At 34.1% G+C, this 17,163-nt stretch overlaps 2 protein-coding genes, 1 long non-coding RNA gene and 1 pseudogene across 4 annotated transcripts; 3 read left to right on the plus strand and 1 right to left on the minus strand.

The window, feature by feature from the left end:
- Positions 1 to 2,096, plus strand: LOC146932661 (uncharacterized). The gene is made up of 4 exons (XM_085707780.1): positions 1 to 458; positions 546 to 690; positions 870 to 1,208; positions 1,344 to 2,096. Exons 1-4 carry the CDS (start codon positions 1 to 3, stop codon positions 2,094 to 2,096), a joined length of 1,695 nt encoding a protein of 564 aa, XP_085563906.1.
- A 1,419-nt stretch (positions 2,097 to 3,515) lies between these two features.
- On the plus strand, positions 3,516 to 7,708 carry LOC146932662 (ABC transporter G family member 1-like). The gene is made up of 8 exons (XM_085704382.1): positions 3,516 to 3,726; positions 4,173 to 4,252; positions 4,373 to 4,843; positions 4,921 to 5,007; positions 5,334 to 5,459; positions 5,889 to 6,083; positions 6,383 to 6,472; positions 6,872 to 7,708. Exons 1-8 carry the CDS (start codon positions 3,543 to 3,545, stop codon positions 7,529 to 7,531), a joined length of 1,893 nt encoding a protein of 630 aa, XP_085560508.1. The 5' UTR covers positions 3,516 to 3,542; the 3' UTR covers positions 7,532 to 7,708.
- Positions 6,426 to 8,545, minus strand: LOC146932663 (uncharacterized). Its single transcript, XR_015007192.1, has 3 exons — positions 8,419 to 8,545; positions 7,839 to 7,944; positions 6,426 to 6,563 (listed from the first exon to the last, which is right to left on the minus strand). It is a non-coding gene; the product is annotated as an uncharacterized LOC146932663 (long non-coding RNA).
- Positions 8,546 to 11,183: 2,638 nt separating this feature from the next.
- On the plus strand, positions 11,184 to 14,651 carry LOC146932664 (ABC transporter G family member 1-like; annotated as a pseudogene). Its single transcript, XR_015008020.1, has 7 exons — positions 11,184 to 11,486; positions 12,037 to 12,108; positions 12,229 to 12,336; positions 12,481 to 12,612; positions 13,034 to 13,225; positions 13,352 to 13,438; positions 14,097 to 14,651. The product of XR_015008020.1 is annotated as an ABC transporter G family member 1-like (transcript).
- The last annotated feature ends 2,512 nt before the right edge of the window (positions 14,652 to 17,163 follow it).

Raw genomic sequence — 17,163 nt, forward strand, 5'->3', positions numbered from 1 at the left:
ATGAAGCACGTAAACGGAAAAAAAGAGTTGCTTCTGTTTAAAGTGGATTTTGAGAAAGACTACGATTCTATTGATTGGGGTTACTTGGATGAGGTGATGCGTGAGATGGGTTTTTCGTCTCTTTGGCGGAAATGGATAAAAGAATGCATTGGAACGGCCACAACTTCGGTTTTGGTGAATGGTTGCCCAACGGACGAGTTTCCTTTTGAGAGGGGATTGAGGCAAGGTGATCCCCTTTCCCCTTTTCTTTTTCTTCTGGCTGCAGAGGGCTTCAATGTGTTGATGAATGCCATGTCTTCAAACCATCTTTTCAACGGTTATAGTGTGGGCAGCAGTAATCCGGTGGTAGTATCTCATTTGCAATTTGCGGATGATACACTTATTTTAGGTGAGAAGTCTTGGGCTAATGTTCGCATGATGCGTGCGGTTCTTATTTTGTTTGAAGCGTTGTCTTGTCTGTAAGTGAACTTTTCAAAGAGTCAATTGGTTGGTGTGAATGTCTCTAAATCTTGGCTGTCTGAGGCAGCGCTGGTGTTGAGGTGTAGGGTTGGTTGTCTCCCTTTTGTATATTTGGGGTTGCCCGTCGGTGGAAATGCGCATCGCTTGGATTTTTGGAAACCGTTGGTTCTTCGTATTAATTCTAGACTGTCGGGTTGGAAATCAAAACACTTATCTTTGGGTGGTCGCCTGGTTCTGTTAAAGTATGTCCTGTCATCTCTGTCTGTTTATGCCCTTTCCTTCTTCAAGGCTCCGACAGATATCGTCTCCTCTATTGAATCTATTTTAAATTTTTTTTGGGGGGGGGGGGGGGGGGTGAGGACCATAGGAAAATATCTTGGGTTGACTGAAATTCTGTTTGTTTGAGTAAGGAGGTTGGTGGTTTGGGGGTAAGGAGAATTAGGGAGTTTAATATTGCGTTATTAGGAAAGTGGTGTTGGAGATTGTTGATAGATAGGGAGAGTTTGTGGTGTAGGGTGTTGTTGGCCCGATATGGTGTGGAGGGAGGCCGTGTGTCAGATGGAGGTCGTGATGCTTCTTATTGGTGGCGAGTTATTGCCACTTTACGTAGGGAGGAGTGGTTTAGTGATCATGTTAGTCGTGTGGTGGGAAATGGGAGGTCAATAATGTTTTGGACAGATGTTTGGGTTGGTGGAGTGACATTTAGGGACAGGTTTAGTAGATTGTTTGATTTGTCGTTGTATAAAGAGGTGTCCGTGTTTGATATGTGTCAGTTAGGCTGGGGGTAGGGTGGTGAGGCGTGGAGGTGGAAGCGGGGGTTGTTTGCGTGGGAGGAGGAGCTGGTGAGGGAACTCTATTTATCACTTCAAAATGTGACTTTGCAGGTAGATAACGAGGACAAGTGGCTTTGGAGATTGGAATCGAGTAATGATTTCACTGTTCGGAGTGCTTATAAAGTCCTGGTTAATCAGCATAACACGTTCACTACGGTTTCTCCGAAAGACCATTGGCACAAGGATATTCCTCTGAAGGTCGTTCCGTTTGCTTGGCGTCTGTTCCATGACAGGTTGCCAACTAAGGATAATTTGTTTCGTCGTGGAGTTCTAGCTTTCGATGCTAGATTGTGTGTTGGTGGCTGTGGTTCGATGGAAATTTCTCCTCATTTATTTTTACATTGTCAATTTTTTGCGGAAGTCTGGCACTTTATTCATCTTTGGTTGGGTGTCTGTTTGATCATCCCTAGTGAGCCTGCGGATTACCTCAATCAGTTCGGTTTTGTTGGTGGCAATTGTTCCAAGGTGCGTCAATCTATTATGCAGTTGATCTGGTATGCTACTGTGTGGGAAATCTGGAAGGAAAGAAATAACAGGTTTTTTACCGGCAATGAATGTTCAACATATCAGATTGTTGACAAGATTAAGTCTCTTACTTTTTTTGTGGTTGAAGGCGAAAAATCGCAAATCTCTCTTTCAACTACCATGCTTGGTGGCTTAGTCCGTTCACTATGTTGGACATTGGCTAATGCTTATTCTTTCTCTGTTTTTTTAGTGTCTGTTTTTCTGTTTCCTTTCCTCTGTACATATGTCTGTGACTTTGTTCTTTTCCTGGCACACCTTATGCTAGGAAGAACACTTTGATTTGGATAATATATTCCATTTAAGCCTCTTCAAACAAAAAAGATAACCAAAATATGTAACTAAGTAGTCAAAAAAATATAAAAACTATCTATTACAAAAGTGAGCTCACCAACTAGAATAAGCTACAATCCCTCCAAAAAAAAAAAAAAAACTAGAATAAGCTACAAGACAATAAAAATAAAAAGTTAATGAGCTCACCAACTCAAACTATTATAGACATAACTATTATAGACATATGAGATTTTTTTTTTTTGACAAGTAATAGACATGAGATTGAAATCATAAAACTAAAGGGATTTATTAAATGAATTTCTTCTCTCAACTCTATTTGCCAAATATAATAGAAAATTGGCATTTAAGATAATAGTGGTAAAAAGAGTTTTTTTTTTATTACTATTTAGGCTGACAGACCAACTAGTAGCGATTATAGCGTTGTTTTTTCCCTCACAAATGTGCAAATTGTTTGAAAGATAACTTTCAAATGACATTTTTTGTGTTTTTCAAAGCTACATGAGATAACTCACAAAGGTAAAATAGAGGGCCAAAAGAAAACCTATCAATATCTCAACTCACTCCACCAAAAAGAATGAATTAAACAGGTCGACCAGTCAGATGCAACCCCCATAAAAGAATGGAATTTATCAAATTCATATTCAAGCACTTTTTTTTATAACTTAAACGCACTTTTGGTTACCCTGTTTTAAAAATCGATTTTTTGATCCCCAATTTATTTATTTTTTGAATTTTGATCCCTCGTCTCAATTTTAAATTATTTTTTTATGATGTGAATTATTCATTTATAACATGACAATGAATAAAAAAGTGAATTATTCATTTATGACGTGACAATGATTTAAAATAAAAGAAGGTCAGTCTGATGCACTAAAGCTCCTGCATACGAAGGATCGAAAACCGATCCCATCATTTTTGGTGTATTGTATGCAGTCTTACCCTGATTTTTATACAAGAAGTTGTTTTCAGAACTTGAACTCGAGATCTTTCGCTCAAAGTTCCCTCTTATAACGTGACAATGATAATTAGACATATTTTTGTTGACATGTCATAAATGAATAGACCACTTCATCAAAAGTGAGACGAAAGACTAAAATTCAGTTGAAGATAAAAAAAAGTTAAATTAGAAAATTAACAATAACTTCATTTTTTTAAATAAGGGAACAAAAGTGCTTATGGATTAATGTTGACATTGCTGGTCCTAGTTTAGTTAAAAAAATTGAGTGCGGTGGAACATTCACATTCAAAATACGGCAATCACTCACATCAACGTACCGACACCCTTCTGTTTTATCAGACACAATTAATACGTGCATGATGCTGCATGATCTATATAGTGGAAAAAATTCCTTTAGGCTACAATAATTTGTCATCTTCCGACCATAAATAACCATTTGTAATTGATGTAAGATGTACACCAATTAGTTCACTGACATGGGTGAGGGGAAAAAGGGTGGAATTACTGTGACATGGGAGAATTTGGAGGCCATTGTTACAAATGGAAAGAATAGAAAACTAATTCTGCATGGACTTACAGGTTATGCTCAGCCAGGGAAGCTTTTGGCAGTAATGGGTCCTTCAGGCTGTGGCAAATCCACACTCCTTGATGCTTTGGCAGGTATTAGTACTAGTAGTTTACTGCAATTTACATGCATGTGTGACCACTAAGTTTGAGTCACATAGCATATTATTATTCTCGGTCATATCATTTCATTTATGTATTGTTATAACCACTAAGTCACTAACTTTCAATATTACGCTAGTTTTTTTTTTTTAAACCTCTAACTCTGTTTTAGTATTGATTCTTGAAAGGCCAATTTCAATGATAGTTGGAGTTTGGACATAAATGACATTAGTTAAATTACTCTAGAATCAGGTTACATGCGACAGAAAAAGGAAGAGTTGCACACTATAACCTGATTCTAGAGTAATTTGACTTATTTCAGTTATGTCCAAACTCCAAATATAATTGAAATCGGTCCTTCAAGAAGCAATTCCCAACAGAGTTGATATATCTTCCTTTTTCTTGTGAATTATTATAATATGATTCGAGCAATGTCGCAGGAAGATTGAGATCAAACATACAGCAATCGGGGGAGATTCTTATAAATGGCAAAAAACAAGCACTGGCTTATGGAACATCAGTAAGACAAAATTCCTGAAAACTACACAATAAGTCCTAAAAAATGAAACAAAGTATTAGAGAGCAGATTGATTATTTACAGTTACTGACCTTTCTGCCACAATGCACAATGTAAATTCAGGGCTATGTAACACAAGATGATGCTATGCTGTCAACTTTAACAGCTGGTGAAACATTATACTACTCAGCTCAACTTCAATTTCCAAACTCAATGTCTATAGCAGAGAAGAAGAGGCAAGCAGACATCACACTCGCAGAAATGGGCCTGCAAGATGCTATTAACACAAGGGTTGGAGGGTATGGTTCTAAAGGCCTAAGCGGGGGGCAAAGAAGGAGACTAAGCATTTGCATTGAGATTCTAACACACCCTAGACTTCTTTTCCTTGATGAACCAACTAGTGGACTTGATAGTGCAGCTTCCTACTATGTTATGAGCAGGATTGCAAGTTTAAGTCTAAGGGATGATATTCAAAGGACAATTGTTGCATCCATACATCAGCCTAGTAGTGAAGTTTTTCAACTTTTTGATGACCTCTGTCTTCTTTCCTCTGGGGAGACAGTATATTTTGGTACAGCTTCTGAAGCAAATCAGGTTAGGAACTAGAATCCTTGTAGATATTGATTTCAAGTTGGCAAATTACATATATAGTAACACTTGATTCATTGCAGTTTTTTGCTTCAAATGGTTTCCCTTGCCCAACTCACTATAATCCTTCTGATCACTACTTAAGGATCATAAACAATGATTTTGATCAGGTATATATGCCAACCCTGAGTCTAAATAATGTTTATTTGAAAGCTTTGGGAACTTTAGAGGTACTGTATAGTACAATATAATAAAATAGAATTAGCAAACATAATTTAATACCAGAAAAATTAAAATTCATCTCTAATTTCGTGCCAGCCTTTAAAAAAATTAGAGATGGATTTCTTTTCTTTTTTTTCCTCTCGATTTTTGTCGCTAAGTTAATTTTTTTTTACAGTGATATTTTACAGTTAAGTATATTCAAAATTCTCTAGATTAGAAGCAACAAAACATTTTAAGAACTGAAACATAATGGATTCGTCTAATTTGTTTTCAGGACACTGAAGAATGCTTTGGTAAAGGAGTAATTACTGAAGACGCAATTGATATCCTTGTAAATTCTTATAAAGAATCTGAAATTAAAAGTCAAGTTTTGATTGAAGTTACAAAAATAAGTGAAAGAGTAAGTATCATAGTACATTCCTAAATTAGACTTAGACTAGAAAAGCACAGAATATAATGTACTTTTCAAATTCAACAATGAGGGAGGTACAAATTGTACTAGAGATTACTTTGATAGATGGTACCTGAAAATCTTTCAAAAATCCAACAACAAAAAACGTCATCTTCTGGAAGTAGAAGTTCTTGTCTCCTCGCCCTCATGACTGAGACACTGACTTGATCGGTGTCGGTTTGATAAATACAAGGGAAAACAAATATAATATGAAGGACGATGAGCTTCTACTTCCAATGGTTGTTGTTGATCATCGTTAGAATTTCAAAATGGCTTTTATGTATTGATCCAGCGTGACCACATATCAAGGTGGTCCACCATTGAACCAACATTAACCATATGATTTAACATTTTGCTTCGTGAAATTGTATGTTCTAGGATTTGAGTGCGATAAGGAATAGGAGGACCCACGCTCCATTTCTGACTCAGTGCATGGTTCTTATAAAAAGATCCTCCCAACAATTGTATCGTGATATCAGCAATTACTGGTTACGTCTTGTTGTCTTTATTGCCATTGCTATAAGCCTAGGCTCTATCTTCTACCAAGTCGGTTCAAGTACTCGATCTATTCAGGTAAAATACAAAATGGTAATAAAAGCTTGCTTTAAAAGAAAATCAACTTTTAATTATATAATGTAACAATGATTAACATTAGATTTAATAAAAATGCTAGCAACACATTCTTCCTTATCATTTGAAATACCTTCTGCTAATTTTCATATAGAACTTAGAACATTTAGTGAAACCAATGTCAATTTCAACCTGTAAAAATAATTGTGTTAAAAGAAGTATTTTAGAGAGTATATTACCAGCACTCCCAGTGATTTATAAATTTGAACGGTAACAGTATCATTGTACATGGCATGCTTCAGGTCAGAGGATCGCTACTTTCATTTTTTATGTCAGTCTTGACTTTCATGACACTTGTTGGTGGATTCTCTCCCTTGATTGAGGAAATGAAGGTAAAATTGTTGTCTTTCGCCTTTGAAGCTTCACTGCATTGAACTCTAGCAGTAGACTATTGTATCCAAATTCTAAAAGAACTTGACTCATCTAAAGTAAAAAGGAAGTATAAATAGAGTAAATTAGGATTGCTATTTCAACAAAGTCATGACTTATTATGATGCACATGCAATTTTCACATTTGATTTGTTAACCAATTGTTGATAATACTTACTTTACACTCTAAAGTGAGTTAATCAATTTTTTTGGTTTAATTTTGTTATTTTTATTTGAATTATAGTATCAATTTACGAAAGAAAAAAAAAGTGCCCTCCTTTGGTTATTATAATTTTGGGTACAAATGCGTCTGCAATATTGTTTTCATTTCTAACTAACAATGTTCCCTTCCACCATATTAGGTATTTAAACGAGAGAGATTAAATGGGCACTATGGTATTACTGCTTTTCTGATTGGCAATATATTATCTTCTATTCCATACATGCTAATGATCTCTCTCATTTCCGGATCAATAGTGTGTTACCTTTCTGGACTACACAAAGGACTAGAGCACTATCTATACTTTGCTTCTATCCTATTTGCCATTATGATGTGGGTTGAAAGCCTTATGATGGTTGTGGGGAGTATCTTCCCAAATTTTGTGATGGGGGTGATCATTGCTGGTGGAGTTGAAGGACTTGCGATTTTAACAGGTGGATTCTATCGAATTCCTAGTGATCTTCCAAAGCCATTATGGAAGTACCCCTGCTACTACACTTCCTTCCTCACATATGCTTTCCAAGGATCATTCAAGAATGAATTTGAAGGCTTAACATTTGTTGGTTATCAAGAAGGAGGTACCATAACCGTTAGTGGTAGAGATGTACTAACAGATATATGGCATGTGCAAATGGGTCACTCTAAGTGGGTTGATCTTGTTATCATGTTTGGTATGATAGTTGTTTATCGAGTTCTATTCTTGGTCATCAATAAGGTCAAGGAGAAGTCAAACCCTACTGTTTCTAGCATAAATCGACCCCAAGCAAAAACTTTCTCTAGAACGAATATGGATGAACTCTAAATAATGTTCTACATATTATGAAAAAATGACAAGTCAATTGTAACTTAAAATATTATACTTGTACTTTGAGTGTGGGTTGTTTAAGCTCAAGCAATAAAGAGTGCTATATTAAATTTGTAAGGAGTCAAAGCAACAATTTCCCAAGTTCTAAGTTAATGAAGGAAAAATTCAGATATATATATGTTGGAAGCATCTCAATAAAAAGGAAACAATGTGTATTTAGATTTTAGAAAGTAACATGTTTTATTATGTTATGATTGTTATCATCATCGGGACATGTATGAGACATAAGTAAATTTTAGCGAACCTGCACAGCTGCCCAAGCTTGATCTGTGTATCCTGGAGGAATAGGGTCTCCCAAATTCACCGGAGGCCTTTGGCGCCTCCAGTCTCTCGTTCTCGTTGCCATGAATCTATGTACAATGCACAAAATATTGAGCTGAATAATCTCAATATCTCATAACATAGTAAAAAGAATTTCAGAAGAGACAGACATAATTACATGTAATCTAAGAAAGTTTCTAACCAACCACAGTCCAATGAGATGTCATTATCTATATCTTAATTTTATCTTATTATATGGTTCCATTCAAGCACATACATAAATCAATTAAGATATTAATTAGTGAAAGCAAAATATCTTATTATATGTTTCCATTATGATAGTTTATGAATCGGTTCACATAATAACCCTTCAGATAGTATGAATTATGCAGAATTTCCCAGCAACTATACCAAAAATGTTCCATTTTTTTTTTCCTCATTGAAGAACGATATACCAAAACGGTATAACCAGAAAATCAAACGAATAGGGAAATGTGGTGCAGGAATGAAAACCACAAATTTCAAATTGGATGGAGCATAAAAAAAAGGTGAGAAGAACTCACATGTATCCGAAATGTGACGAAGCAATGGTGGAATCATAAGCTCCTACTTCTTCGGCGCATGCAACGGAGGAGAATCAATGGGTCTTCTCTTCCTGCAAACTTAATAAAAATGTGAAGTTATTTTTTTTTGAGAGAAAAAATGTGAAGTTATTGTGTTTATCTTGTAAACTTATTAAATTAACAAATTTTTTGTGTTAAGTTTTTTTTTTATCAAGTAGTCTAGTGACCGGAGCTCACACATTTTAACAAGGAGAAGTGAGGGTGTTTAGGGTTTGAATCTCAATCTTTACATATATTATGCGTTGTCCCTACCAATCGAGCGTATACAATATGTTTTTATAATAAATTATAACAAAAACATGTCTTTGAGTTTTTTTAAGTTTCAATGACAAATATTTATCTAAATTTTGTTTTTCAATGATAAATATTTGTCTCGTATTTTTTTTTATGTATCACTCACATATATTTATTCCGTGTTTTTTATGTACCAATAAATCCTACGATTCTTGGTTGAATGAGGCAACTTTGGTGTTGAAATGAAAAGCTAGAATTATTCCTTTGATAGATTCTCGTCAGTTACTTACCATCAGGGGTTGTTAGGTAATGGTGTTGAAAGGTTGTAACTAGAGCATGATAGTTCGTGGTATATGGCTTTAGCAGCAATGTATGAGGTTGAAAGGGGGTTGTATTAAGGAAGGTGGGAGGTCATGATCTGTTTGCTGGAAGCAAATGGTGGGCATTCGTAAAGGGGATGGGTTGACAGTAGGTATATGGTTTGATGAGAATTTGGTGTGGATTGTGGGCGATGAGACCAAAATGTTCTTTTGGTCAGATGCATGGATAGAGGGGAACTTTGTGTGATAGGTTTAAGCGTAGGTATGATTTAGCTAAGAATCGTCTCTTAATAGTTGACGGGATGTATTCTTTCGATTGGTAGTTTGGTGGAGATGCTTGGAAATAGCGGCGTCATTTATTTGCTTGGGAGGAGAAGATGTTAGGGGAGAGTTGTGAGCTTTTAGCTAACATTTTTTTACATGTTGGTGTTGAAGATAGGTGGAGTTGACATCTCACGTCCAATAAAGGTTGCATCATTAGTGGGGTTTATCACATATTGACGACATTGAAGTCGAGAAGTCGGGTTGAATTTCTTGACATTATTTAGAATAAAGTAGTTTCGCTCAAAGAATCTATATTCGTTTGGCGCTTGTTAAGGAATAATATTTCTTGAAAAGACAATCTAGTAAGGTGTGAAGTTATTCAATCAAATTTGAATGTGTGTGTTAGCGGTTGCGGTCCAGAGGAAGACATTGATCACCTGATTTTGCGATGTGACAATTATGAAAGCATCTGAGTCTTAGTTAGGCAATGGTTCGGTATTTATTTGGTGAACCCTTTACATCTATTTGACCATATTTTGCAGTTTGGTGCGCTAGGAGGATTCTCCAAAAAAAAAAAAAAAAAAATCCAGAAATTCTCTCCATGTTATTTGACTTGCTTGTGTTTTGAGTTATTTGGAATGAAAGGAATTTCCGTTGTTTCCGATAAAAGAAGGTTTCACTTGTTCATATGTTTAATAAAGTTAAGTTAGTATCTTTTTCATGGTAAAAAGCTAAAAATCAAATGTTAGTTTTGACCTTAATCATTGGTGGGTAATTCCTTACTGTATTTGGGTTTAACCATTTAGCTTGTGTGCTTGGTTGGTTTTGTTGTGATATTATATGTAACTTTTCCTAATCTTCAGTTCTATACGTGCATTTCTTGTGTTGGGTAGATATTTTTTGTGGTTAATATGTTCCTCTTTGTCTTGTTTAAAAAGGAAAACTCAAAAACAAAATGTTATATTTTTGTTGAGGGTGATCTCCTCATCATTCAACTTCTTAACTCCTCTTTTTCCACTCTTTTTTGATAACCTTGCATATATTATGCACTGTCCCAACCAACTGAGTTTAGCTAACGAGGACCTCTTTTTCCACTCTACCATGATGTAAAAGTAAATACTCAAAAACAATATTTTTATTTTCAAATTTTATTTTACGACCAAAGCAAAACTAACTACATACTACTAGCAACCGGTAAAATAACTTTTACTGATAGTAATTACCTGATTCAAGTCAAGTGGGCGGAGTATGAATGCTGTTTGGTGACTTTGTTTGTCAGTGTGGACTCTGTCTTTGGGGGACTATTCATACCATACATGATCCATTAACTAGGACTCGACCAACTTTAACTACTATTCACGTCCAACATTTAAGAGCCCTCCATATGTGTCTGGCCCTTTTGTTCGTCCACATGTTTAGAATTTTAGCATTTATGTTACAAAAAATTAAAAATATGTATGTATAATTTGACAGAAATATGATATGGGACCAGTAAAAAAAAAACATAATGCAATCTGGTGGCTCTTCTGGCTGAAAATTCTTTGGAACTGACAGAAGAAGCTGTGCATCATGTGTATGTGCTCTGGATGTTTCCACTGTGATGATGGTTTGAATGTCTAGAACCTCATGAGGCCTTTTGTCAGGAGTGGGGTGCAGTGGAATTTCCCACTTCACACCGTAACCTTTTGTCAGTAGTGTACACAATCACACACAGTAAAATTTCTGTTGATTTCATTTTTCCATGTTGTTGTCTATCACAAAGTTTGCTCAAGTGGCATATGTTCTGTTTGGTATTCTACCTTTGCTAAAGTCATTTAACACTTGCTATATATTACATACAATATATTTTATATAGTAAGTACTAAATAGGCCAAACACACACAACATATGAGTTCTCTTCTTCAACCACAAGGTAGAGATTGCGAGCAAGACAATAGCTCTAAACTGTTGCCAACAATTGTGAAATTTGAGTCCACATTTGAGGTGGAAGCCACCAAATCAGTAGAAAATGATAAGGAGGAGGGTATTTTCTTGACATGGGAGGACCTTTGGGTGACTGTTACAAATGGAAAAATGGAAGAAAACCAATACTTCAAGGTCTAAGAGGCTATGAAAACCAGGACAACTCTTACTTAGCCATAATAGGTCGTTCTGGTTGTGGCAAGTCCACTCTTCTTGATGCTTTAGAAGGCTGATGTATTCACGAGCCACAAATTTGTAGAAATTCATATATCAATCATCAATTGTATTATACAATTGTCACCTAATAATATAACCTTAAAATATATTTTGCACGTATGTTATTATTCTGGCCTATGACGATGGTTTGGATTTTGTGCAATGTGTCTGCGCGCAATCAGTCACGTCCATCCAATCAAGATTGAACAATTCAAATTTCAATAATTTTATTTGTTTAAACTTAAAATACTGACCTTGAAATATACACAGTGTCGTATTGATGGGACAATCAAGATGTAGCTAACGACATGCACTGACGGGGTTGTGACACCGCAAACCTAGATCCTATGATGATGACCTTTAAAACCTCAAAATTTATTTCACTTGTCGAAGTTGTTTTCACTTCTAAAATGTAATTATAGGGGTCTCCTCTTAGTTCCAAAGATTTCTTTGTGGGTCAAACTAACTTTGCATAGAAGCAAGTCCATGCTTAACTCAATTTCAGTAGTTCATATCTTTTGAAACGCAATAATAACATCTTATACTTGATATGAATTTTCAGGAAGATTAGGCTCTAAAACAAAACAAACAGGGAATATCCTAATCAATGGCCGCAAACAAGCACTAGCTTATGGAATCGGTAAGAATTTTTCGTCTTAGCTTTTGAACAACTCGTCTCAAAATAGTACATTTTTTATTAACCAATAATGTGTCATATTTTTTCTTATTAATCACTTTTCTTTCTCTCTTAACTGAAATCAGGCATATGTAACAGAAGATGATACAATGTTGATGAATAACAGTTAGAGAAGTTGTGTACTATTCAGCTCACCTACAATTAATTAACAAGGATTTTGAACAGGTATGTTGAGTATTTATTGTTCTTGCAAACATTTTGTGTGCAGAAGAATCTTAGTTTTAAGCTATTAGCTTCAAAAAGTGAAATTAGTTCAGTTTTCCGTAAACTACATACTAATAATTTAACTGGTTCACCTATTATTTGCAGGACCCTGAGATAGGGATAACTGGAGGACTATGCACAAAAGAAGCTATCCAAATTCTTGTTAAATCATATGATTCATCTGAAGTTAGTCACCAAGTTCAAAAAGAACTTTATGAAATTAAAAAAAAAAGGTGAGTTTTGTTATACTCCATCATAAGGATGGAAGCGAGGAAAAATAGAAGAGAAACATTACTAAAACTATTAATTATGATTTTAAATCGTGGTGTTAGTAAGCAAGTAACAATCGCGTTACAATCTTTAATATTGTGTCTGATGCATCTTTAGCCGCGGTCACATAGACATAAAAATCTTTGATGTTGCAGGCCAGATTACAGTTACCTATCTTTTATTAAGCGTGACTCTAAGATCATAAAAATGGACAAAATAAATATGAAGTAAATGAATTGATTTATATTTCAAGGGAAGTGTATGTAGTTATTTAAGAAACTATTTAATATGCATATGCAGTCATTCATACAATGATAAATGAACTGATTTATCATGTAAGCTAAGATCACAAAAAAGAATATAAAAGTTGCTGAACAAATTGATGCAGGTCTTCGACACAATGAAGAAGAAAAGCCAAGCCGACTTTTTAACCTAATGTCTCATTCTTACAAGAAGATCTTTCGTGAATATGCATCGTGAAGCAGGCTATTATCGGCTACGTTTGCTTATCTGTGGTGCATTGGCTTTAAGTCTTGAAACTATGTTCTTTGAGATTGGTTCAAGTGGTGAATCAATTCAGGTAAGGCATGTTGGGTTAAGAGTATGATTAACAACTTAACAATGCATAAAACTTGAGCATAAACTACTATATTTCACAATCCTAAGAAAAGCTAGTTTTAAGGCCTAAATTTATTTACTTTTTCAGGCCAGAGGTTCACTGCTTGTATTTGTTGTTACATTCTTGACATTCATAACTGTTTCTGGATTCCCTTCTTTTGTGGAGGATATGAGGGTAAAGTAATTTTTCATAAGGTTTTTGTCACATGAGCATTCTCCTTTTATCCCCATTCCCCATGCATAAGGAAAAACTGAGGGTGTATACAAATGCCACATTTTTATCACTTTATTTTTCTATTTTCTTAAATTTTGTACATGAAACAGGGAAAACAACAGAAGTTTTTTTAATTTTCTTTCAAAAAAAAAAACAAAAGTTCTTTTAATTGTTTGCTATAAAATATTTGGATTGTGTTAAGTGTGACTACACTAAGTCAAACCGTTTGGCCGACCAATATTTTGAACTTGGTATTTTGATTTCAAACTTGTCCGGTCCTGATTGTGTGTAGCGTGACTGCACACAATTGTCCACATTTGTCAAGATTTTAGTGCATGTTTTGATTTTTTGAATCTATAATATTGAGTTTGAAATCTAGACCCTCGATCTTGACCAGACAATCTAGATATAAATAATGCCGCGGAGTCATGCGACTGTGAGTGTACACAATCCAAATCCAAGTGTTTCATAGCAAAACATTAAAAACAAAAGACAAAATGAAACAAGTTGGTACTTTTATAATTGAAAATGAAAACAAAAATGTTTCCTTAAACCAACTTCTTTGAGATGCTTGATCAAATATATGCCACAATCCTAATTCTTTCAGTGTTTGGATTAGGTATTTGAATGAGAAAGACTCAATGGGCATTATGGTGTCATTGCATTTACCATTGGCAATACATTATCTTCTATTCCATTCTTGCTATTGATGTCATTGATCCCAGGAGCATTGGTTTATTACCCTAGTTGGACTTCACCAAGGACATGAACAATTTGTGTACTTTATATCTTTGCTTTTTATTTCAGTCTTCTTAGTTGAAGGTCTCATGATGATTATTGCAAGTATGGTTCCAAATTTCCTAATGGGAATAGTCTTTGGTTCTGGAATCTTGGGAGTAATGATGTTAGATGGTGGATTCTATAGGCTACCAAGTGATATACCAAAGCCATTTTGGAAATACCCTCTGCACTATATTTCCTTTCATTAATATGCATATCAAGGATTGTTCAAGAATGAGTTTCAAGGTCTAACATTCACTATTATGTTTTAGGTTCAATAAAGTGACTAGGAGCAGTGAGATTGATTAGCTTATTTGGCTCTTGACCAAACGCATAGTGATAATAATGTATTGCTGAGGCATACTGGTATTACAAATGAATCTGAAATTCAGAATATGCTGAAATTCTTAGAATTAATTCACATATGCTAAAAATTCATGAAAACTGTATAGATATTTGTTTGTGATGCTTGTGCTTCTAAAAAATATTTAATGGCGTTGAAGTATAGTGAGTGTGGACATTTTATTGAGATAAACCTTGAGCAACAGTTTTATTTGGTGAGACTTTTATTGAAATATGAAATTTCTTGGTTGATAATAAATTATACCGTAAATGTTCCGTAAGTGTAGGCTGTAGCAACCAAAGTCATTATTTATAAGGGTCAAGATTCAGACTTCAAATTTCTCACTTCTCCACACAAATCTATATAACTGCTAGATTACTTGACTTTATAAATAATGAATTTGGTAAAAAAATTCGTAAATTTTTGTTCAAGCTAAAGATTATTTTAAGTATAAAAATGCTTATTATGAGAGTTGGATTCCGAGCTCAACATTAGTCAAACTGTCAAAGAAACATCAACTGAGATAACTTACTTTTTTTTTGAGGAAAACTAAGATAACTTACTTATTACATTACATCTATCAACAAAATCTCACGTCAAGCGTGTTTGTATTCAATGATCTACATTAATGTTTATTGAAAAAGTTGTGCAATGTAGTTGGCATTATACAAACAACAAAACCCGTATGCTTCTTCCATATCACAATCAACGACACATTTGTTTATTTTACCTATATTAAAAACATACGATAAATAATAATTATTTTTTATCAAATTAACTTTATAAATATTTTGTCAAAAAAATACTTTTTGAAATGATAATATATTCATCGTAATACTACCTTTTTTTTCTTGACAAATCATCGTAATACTACCTATAAATGAAAGATATTAATTTTATCATAAAAAAACAAAAGATATTAATTTGACATTGATGCACAACTTTGGCTTTCTAACTATAAAGATTGAGAGCGATATTGACTATTGGTCCTGACAATCAAACAAAACAATGTTAGGTGCAATAGTGATTTTTATCAAATTAAAAAATAAATATCTTATTAGTCAAAACTGGCAGATAAGCGATTTAAGAACATATGAGTTCCCGATAGCAGGTTAGGTGAGCGTTAACATAGACGAACGAGGTTCAGCCGAATCTTTCTCGAGTCTATTGAAGTATGTGAATGTCAAGAAGACATTAAACTTAGTCAAAATTCATTGAAACTGGGCAATAAGACGTTTAACTCACGTTACATGTTTATATTGCTACTGACTGAACGAAGCAATGAACACAGAGTGTAAGATTGTAAGTTGCATGTGGGTGCCATGTACTCCTTACTAGAGAAACACTCACACATTACGCGCATAAATAGTCGAACAATAGCTTACACCGCGAAGTGGAAGACAGTTAGTTGAATGTGGGGTGTCATGTACCCTCATTAGAGGAACACTCACATATTACCAGCGTAATTAGTCAAACACGCCTTTCTGTAGGTCACATCATTTTGGCTACTAGGATTGGTGTTTGCCTTTAAATTTTGAGCTTTTATTTTCAACACACAATTAATCAATCAAAGCTGTTTTACGCATTTTTATCTCTTTGTCTTTCTGTCTTTATCTTTACTTTATACATTTTTTAGATTATTAACTCAAAAACCCCAAAAATATCATATTTAACACTCTTTGGAGTAGTTAAGGAACCCATAGATGAGGGACATAGTTCCTTCATCATCATAATCACTTGAAGAAATAAGATCATAGTTGAGAGCTATTAATAAATATTTCGGCTAACTTTCAAGTTCGGCAACAAATTTGGCACGCTTGACGGGACACTAAAACTTTTACCACTAAAAAATTCAGGTCACCAGGTCAAGACTACGTTTAGCATATGAACTTGAAGTTTGGAAACAGTCTTAGAAATATGAATTAAAAACATTAATTGACGTGACAATTTTAAATATTTTGAATGGTTAGATCTACAAAATTATTTTAGACATATATGTGTGTATGAGAACTACGGTTTTCTACAAGAGAAACAAGTAATGTCGAAGTAATTTGGTCATAACTTGTGAGGTTTAGACATGAATTCCCGAGCCCACATGAATTCACGAAAAAAACATGCGACATACATTTCTATATTGTTTTATTAAACATATCTCACCTAGTTATTCCTTTTAGTACGTATGGCTTCAATTCATCCATGATCCATGCATTGATTGTGATAGTAGACAAATAGCTACACATTCACATTACTCCTAAAAAATATATAACAGCACATTATTATTATTATTATTATTATTATTATTATTATTATTATTATTATTATTATTATTATTATTATTATTATTATTATTATTTTAAGAAGCTAAAATGAATTAATACCACACAATTGGCCCTCCTCGCACAAGGAGTACTTAGAAACAGAAACAGTGTCAGTAATATTTACAAGGCAAGCACATTATTATTGTTATTATTATTATTATTATTATTATTATTATTATTATTATTATTATTATTATTATTATTATTATTATTATTATTATTATTATTATTATTAATGGAAAGAC

Source organism: Medicago sativa, chromosome 4 (assembly GCF_051527215.1).
Source record: "Medicago sativa cultivar Bolivia chromosome 4, Bolivia_mono, whole genome shotgun sequence".
NCBI classification, from domain to species: domain Eukaryota; kingdom Viridiplantae; phylum Streptophyta; class Magnoliopsida; order Fabales; family Fabaceae; genus Medicago; species Medicago sativa.

Bases quoted from the DNA above. Each gene is read 5' to 3' on its own strand.
- LOC146932661 (XM_085707780.1), top strand. From the start codon at position 1: ATGAAGCACGTAAACGGAAAAAAAGAGTTGCTTCTGTTTAAAGTGGAT. The intron at 691-869 runs GTTCTGTTAAAG...TGTTTGAGTAAG, and splicing joins TATCTTTGGGTGGTCGCCTG to GAGGTTGGTGGTTTGGGGGT. The intron at 1,209-1,343 runs GTGTCCGTGTTT...GTGACTTTGCAG, and splicing joins ATTTGTCGTTGTATAAAGAG to GTAGATAACGAGGACAAGTG.
- LOC146932662 (XM_085704382.1), top strand. From the start codon at position 3,543: ATGGGTGAGGGGAAAAAGGGTGGAATTACTGTGACATGGGAGAATTTG. The intron at 4,253-4,372 runs GTAAGACAAAAT...ATGTAAATTCAG, and splicing joins CACTGGCTTATGGAACATCA to GGCTATGTAACACAAGATGA. The intron at 5,008-5,333 runs GTATATATGCCA...ATTTGTTTTCAG, and splicing joins TAAACAATGATTTTGATCAG to GACACTGAAGAATGCTTTGG.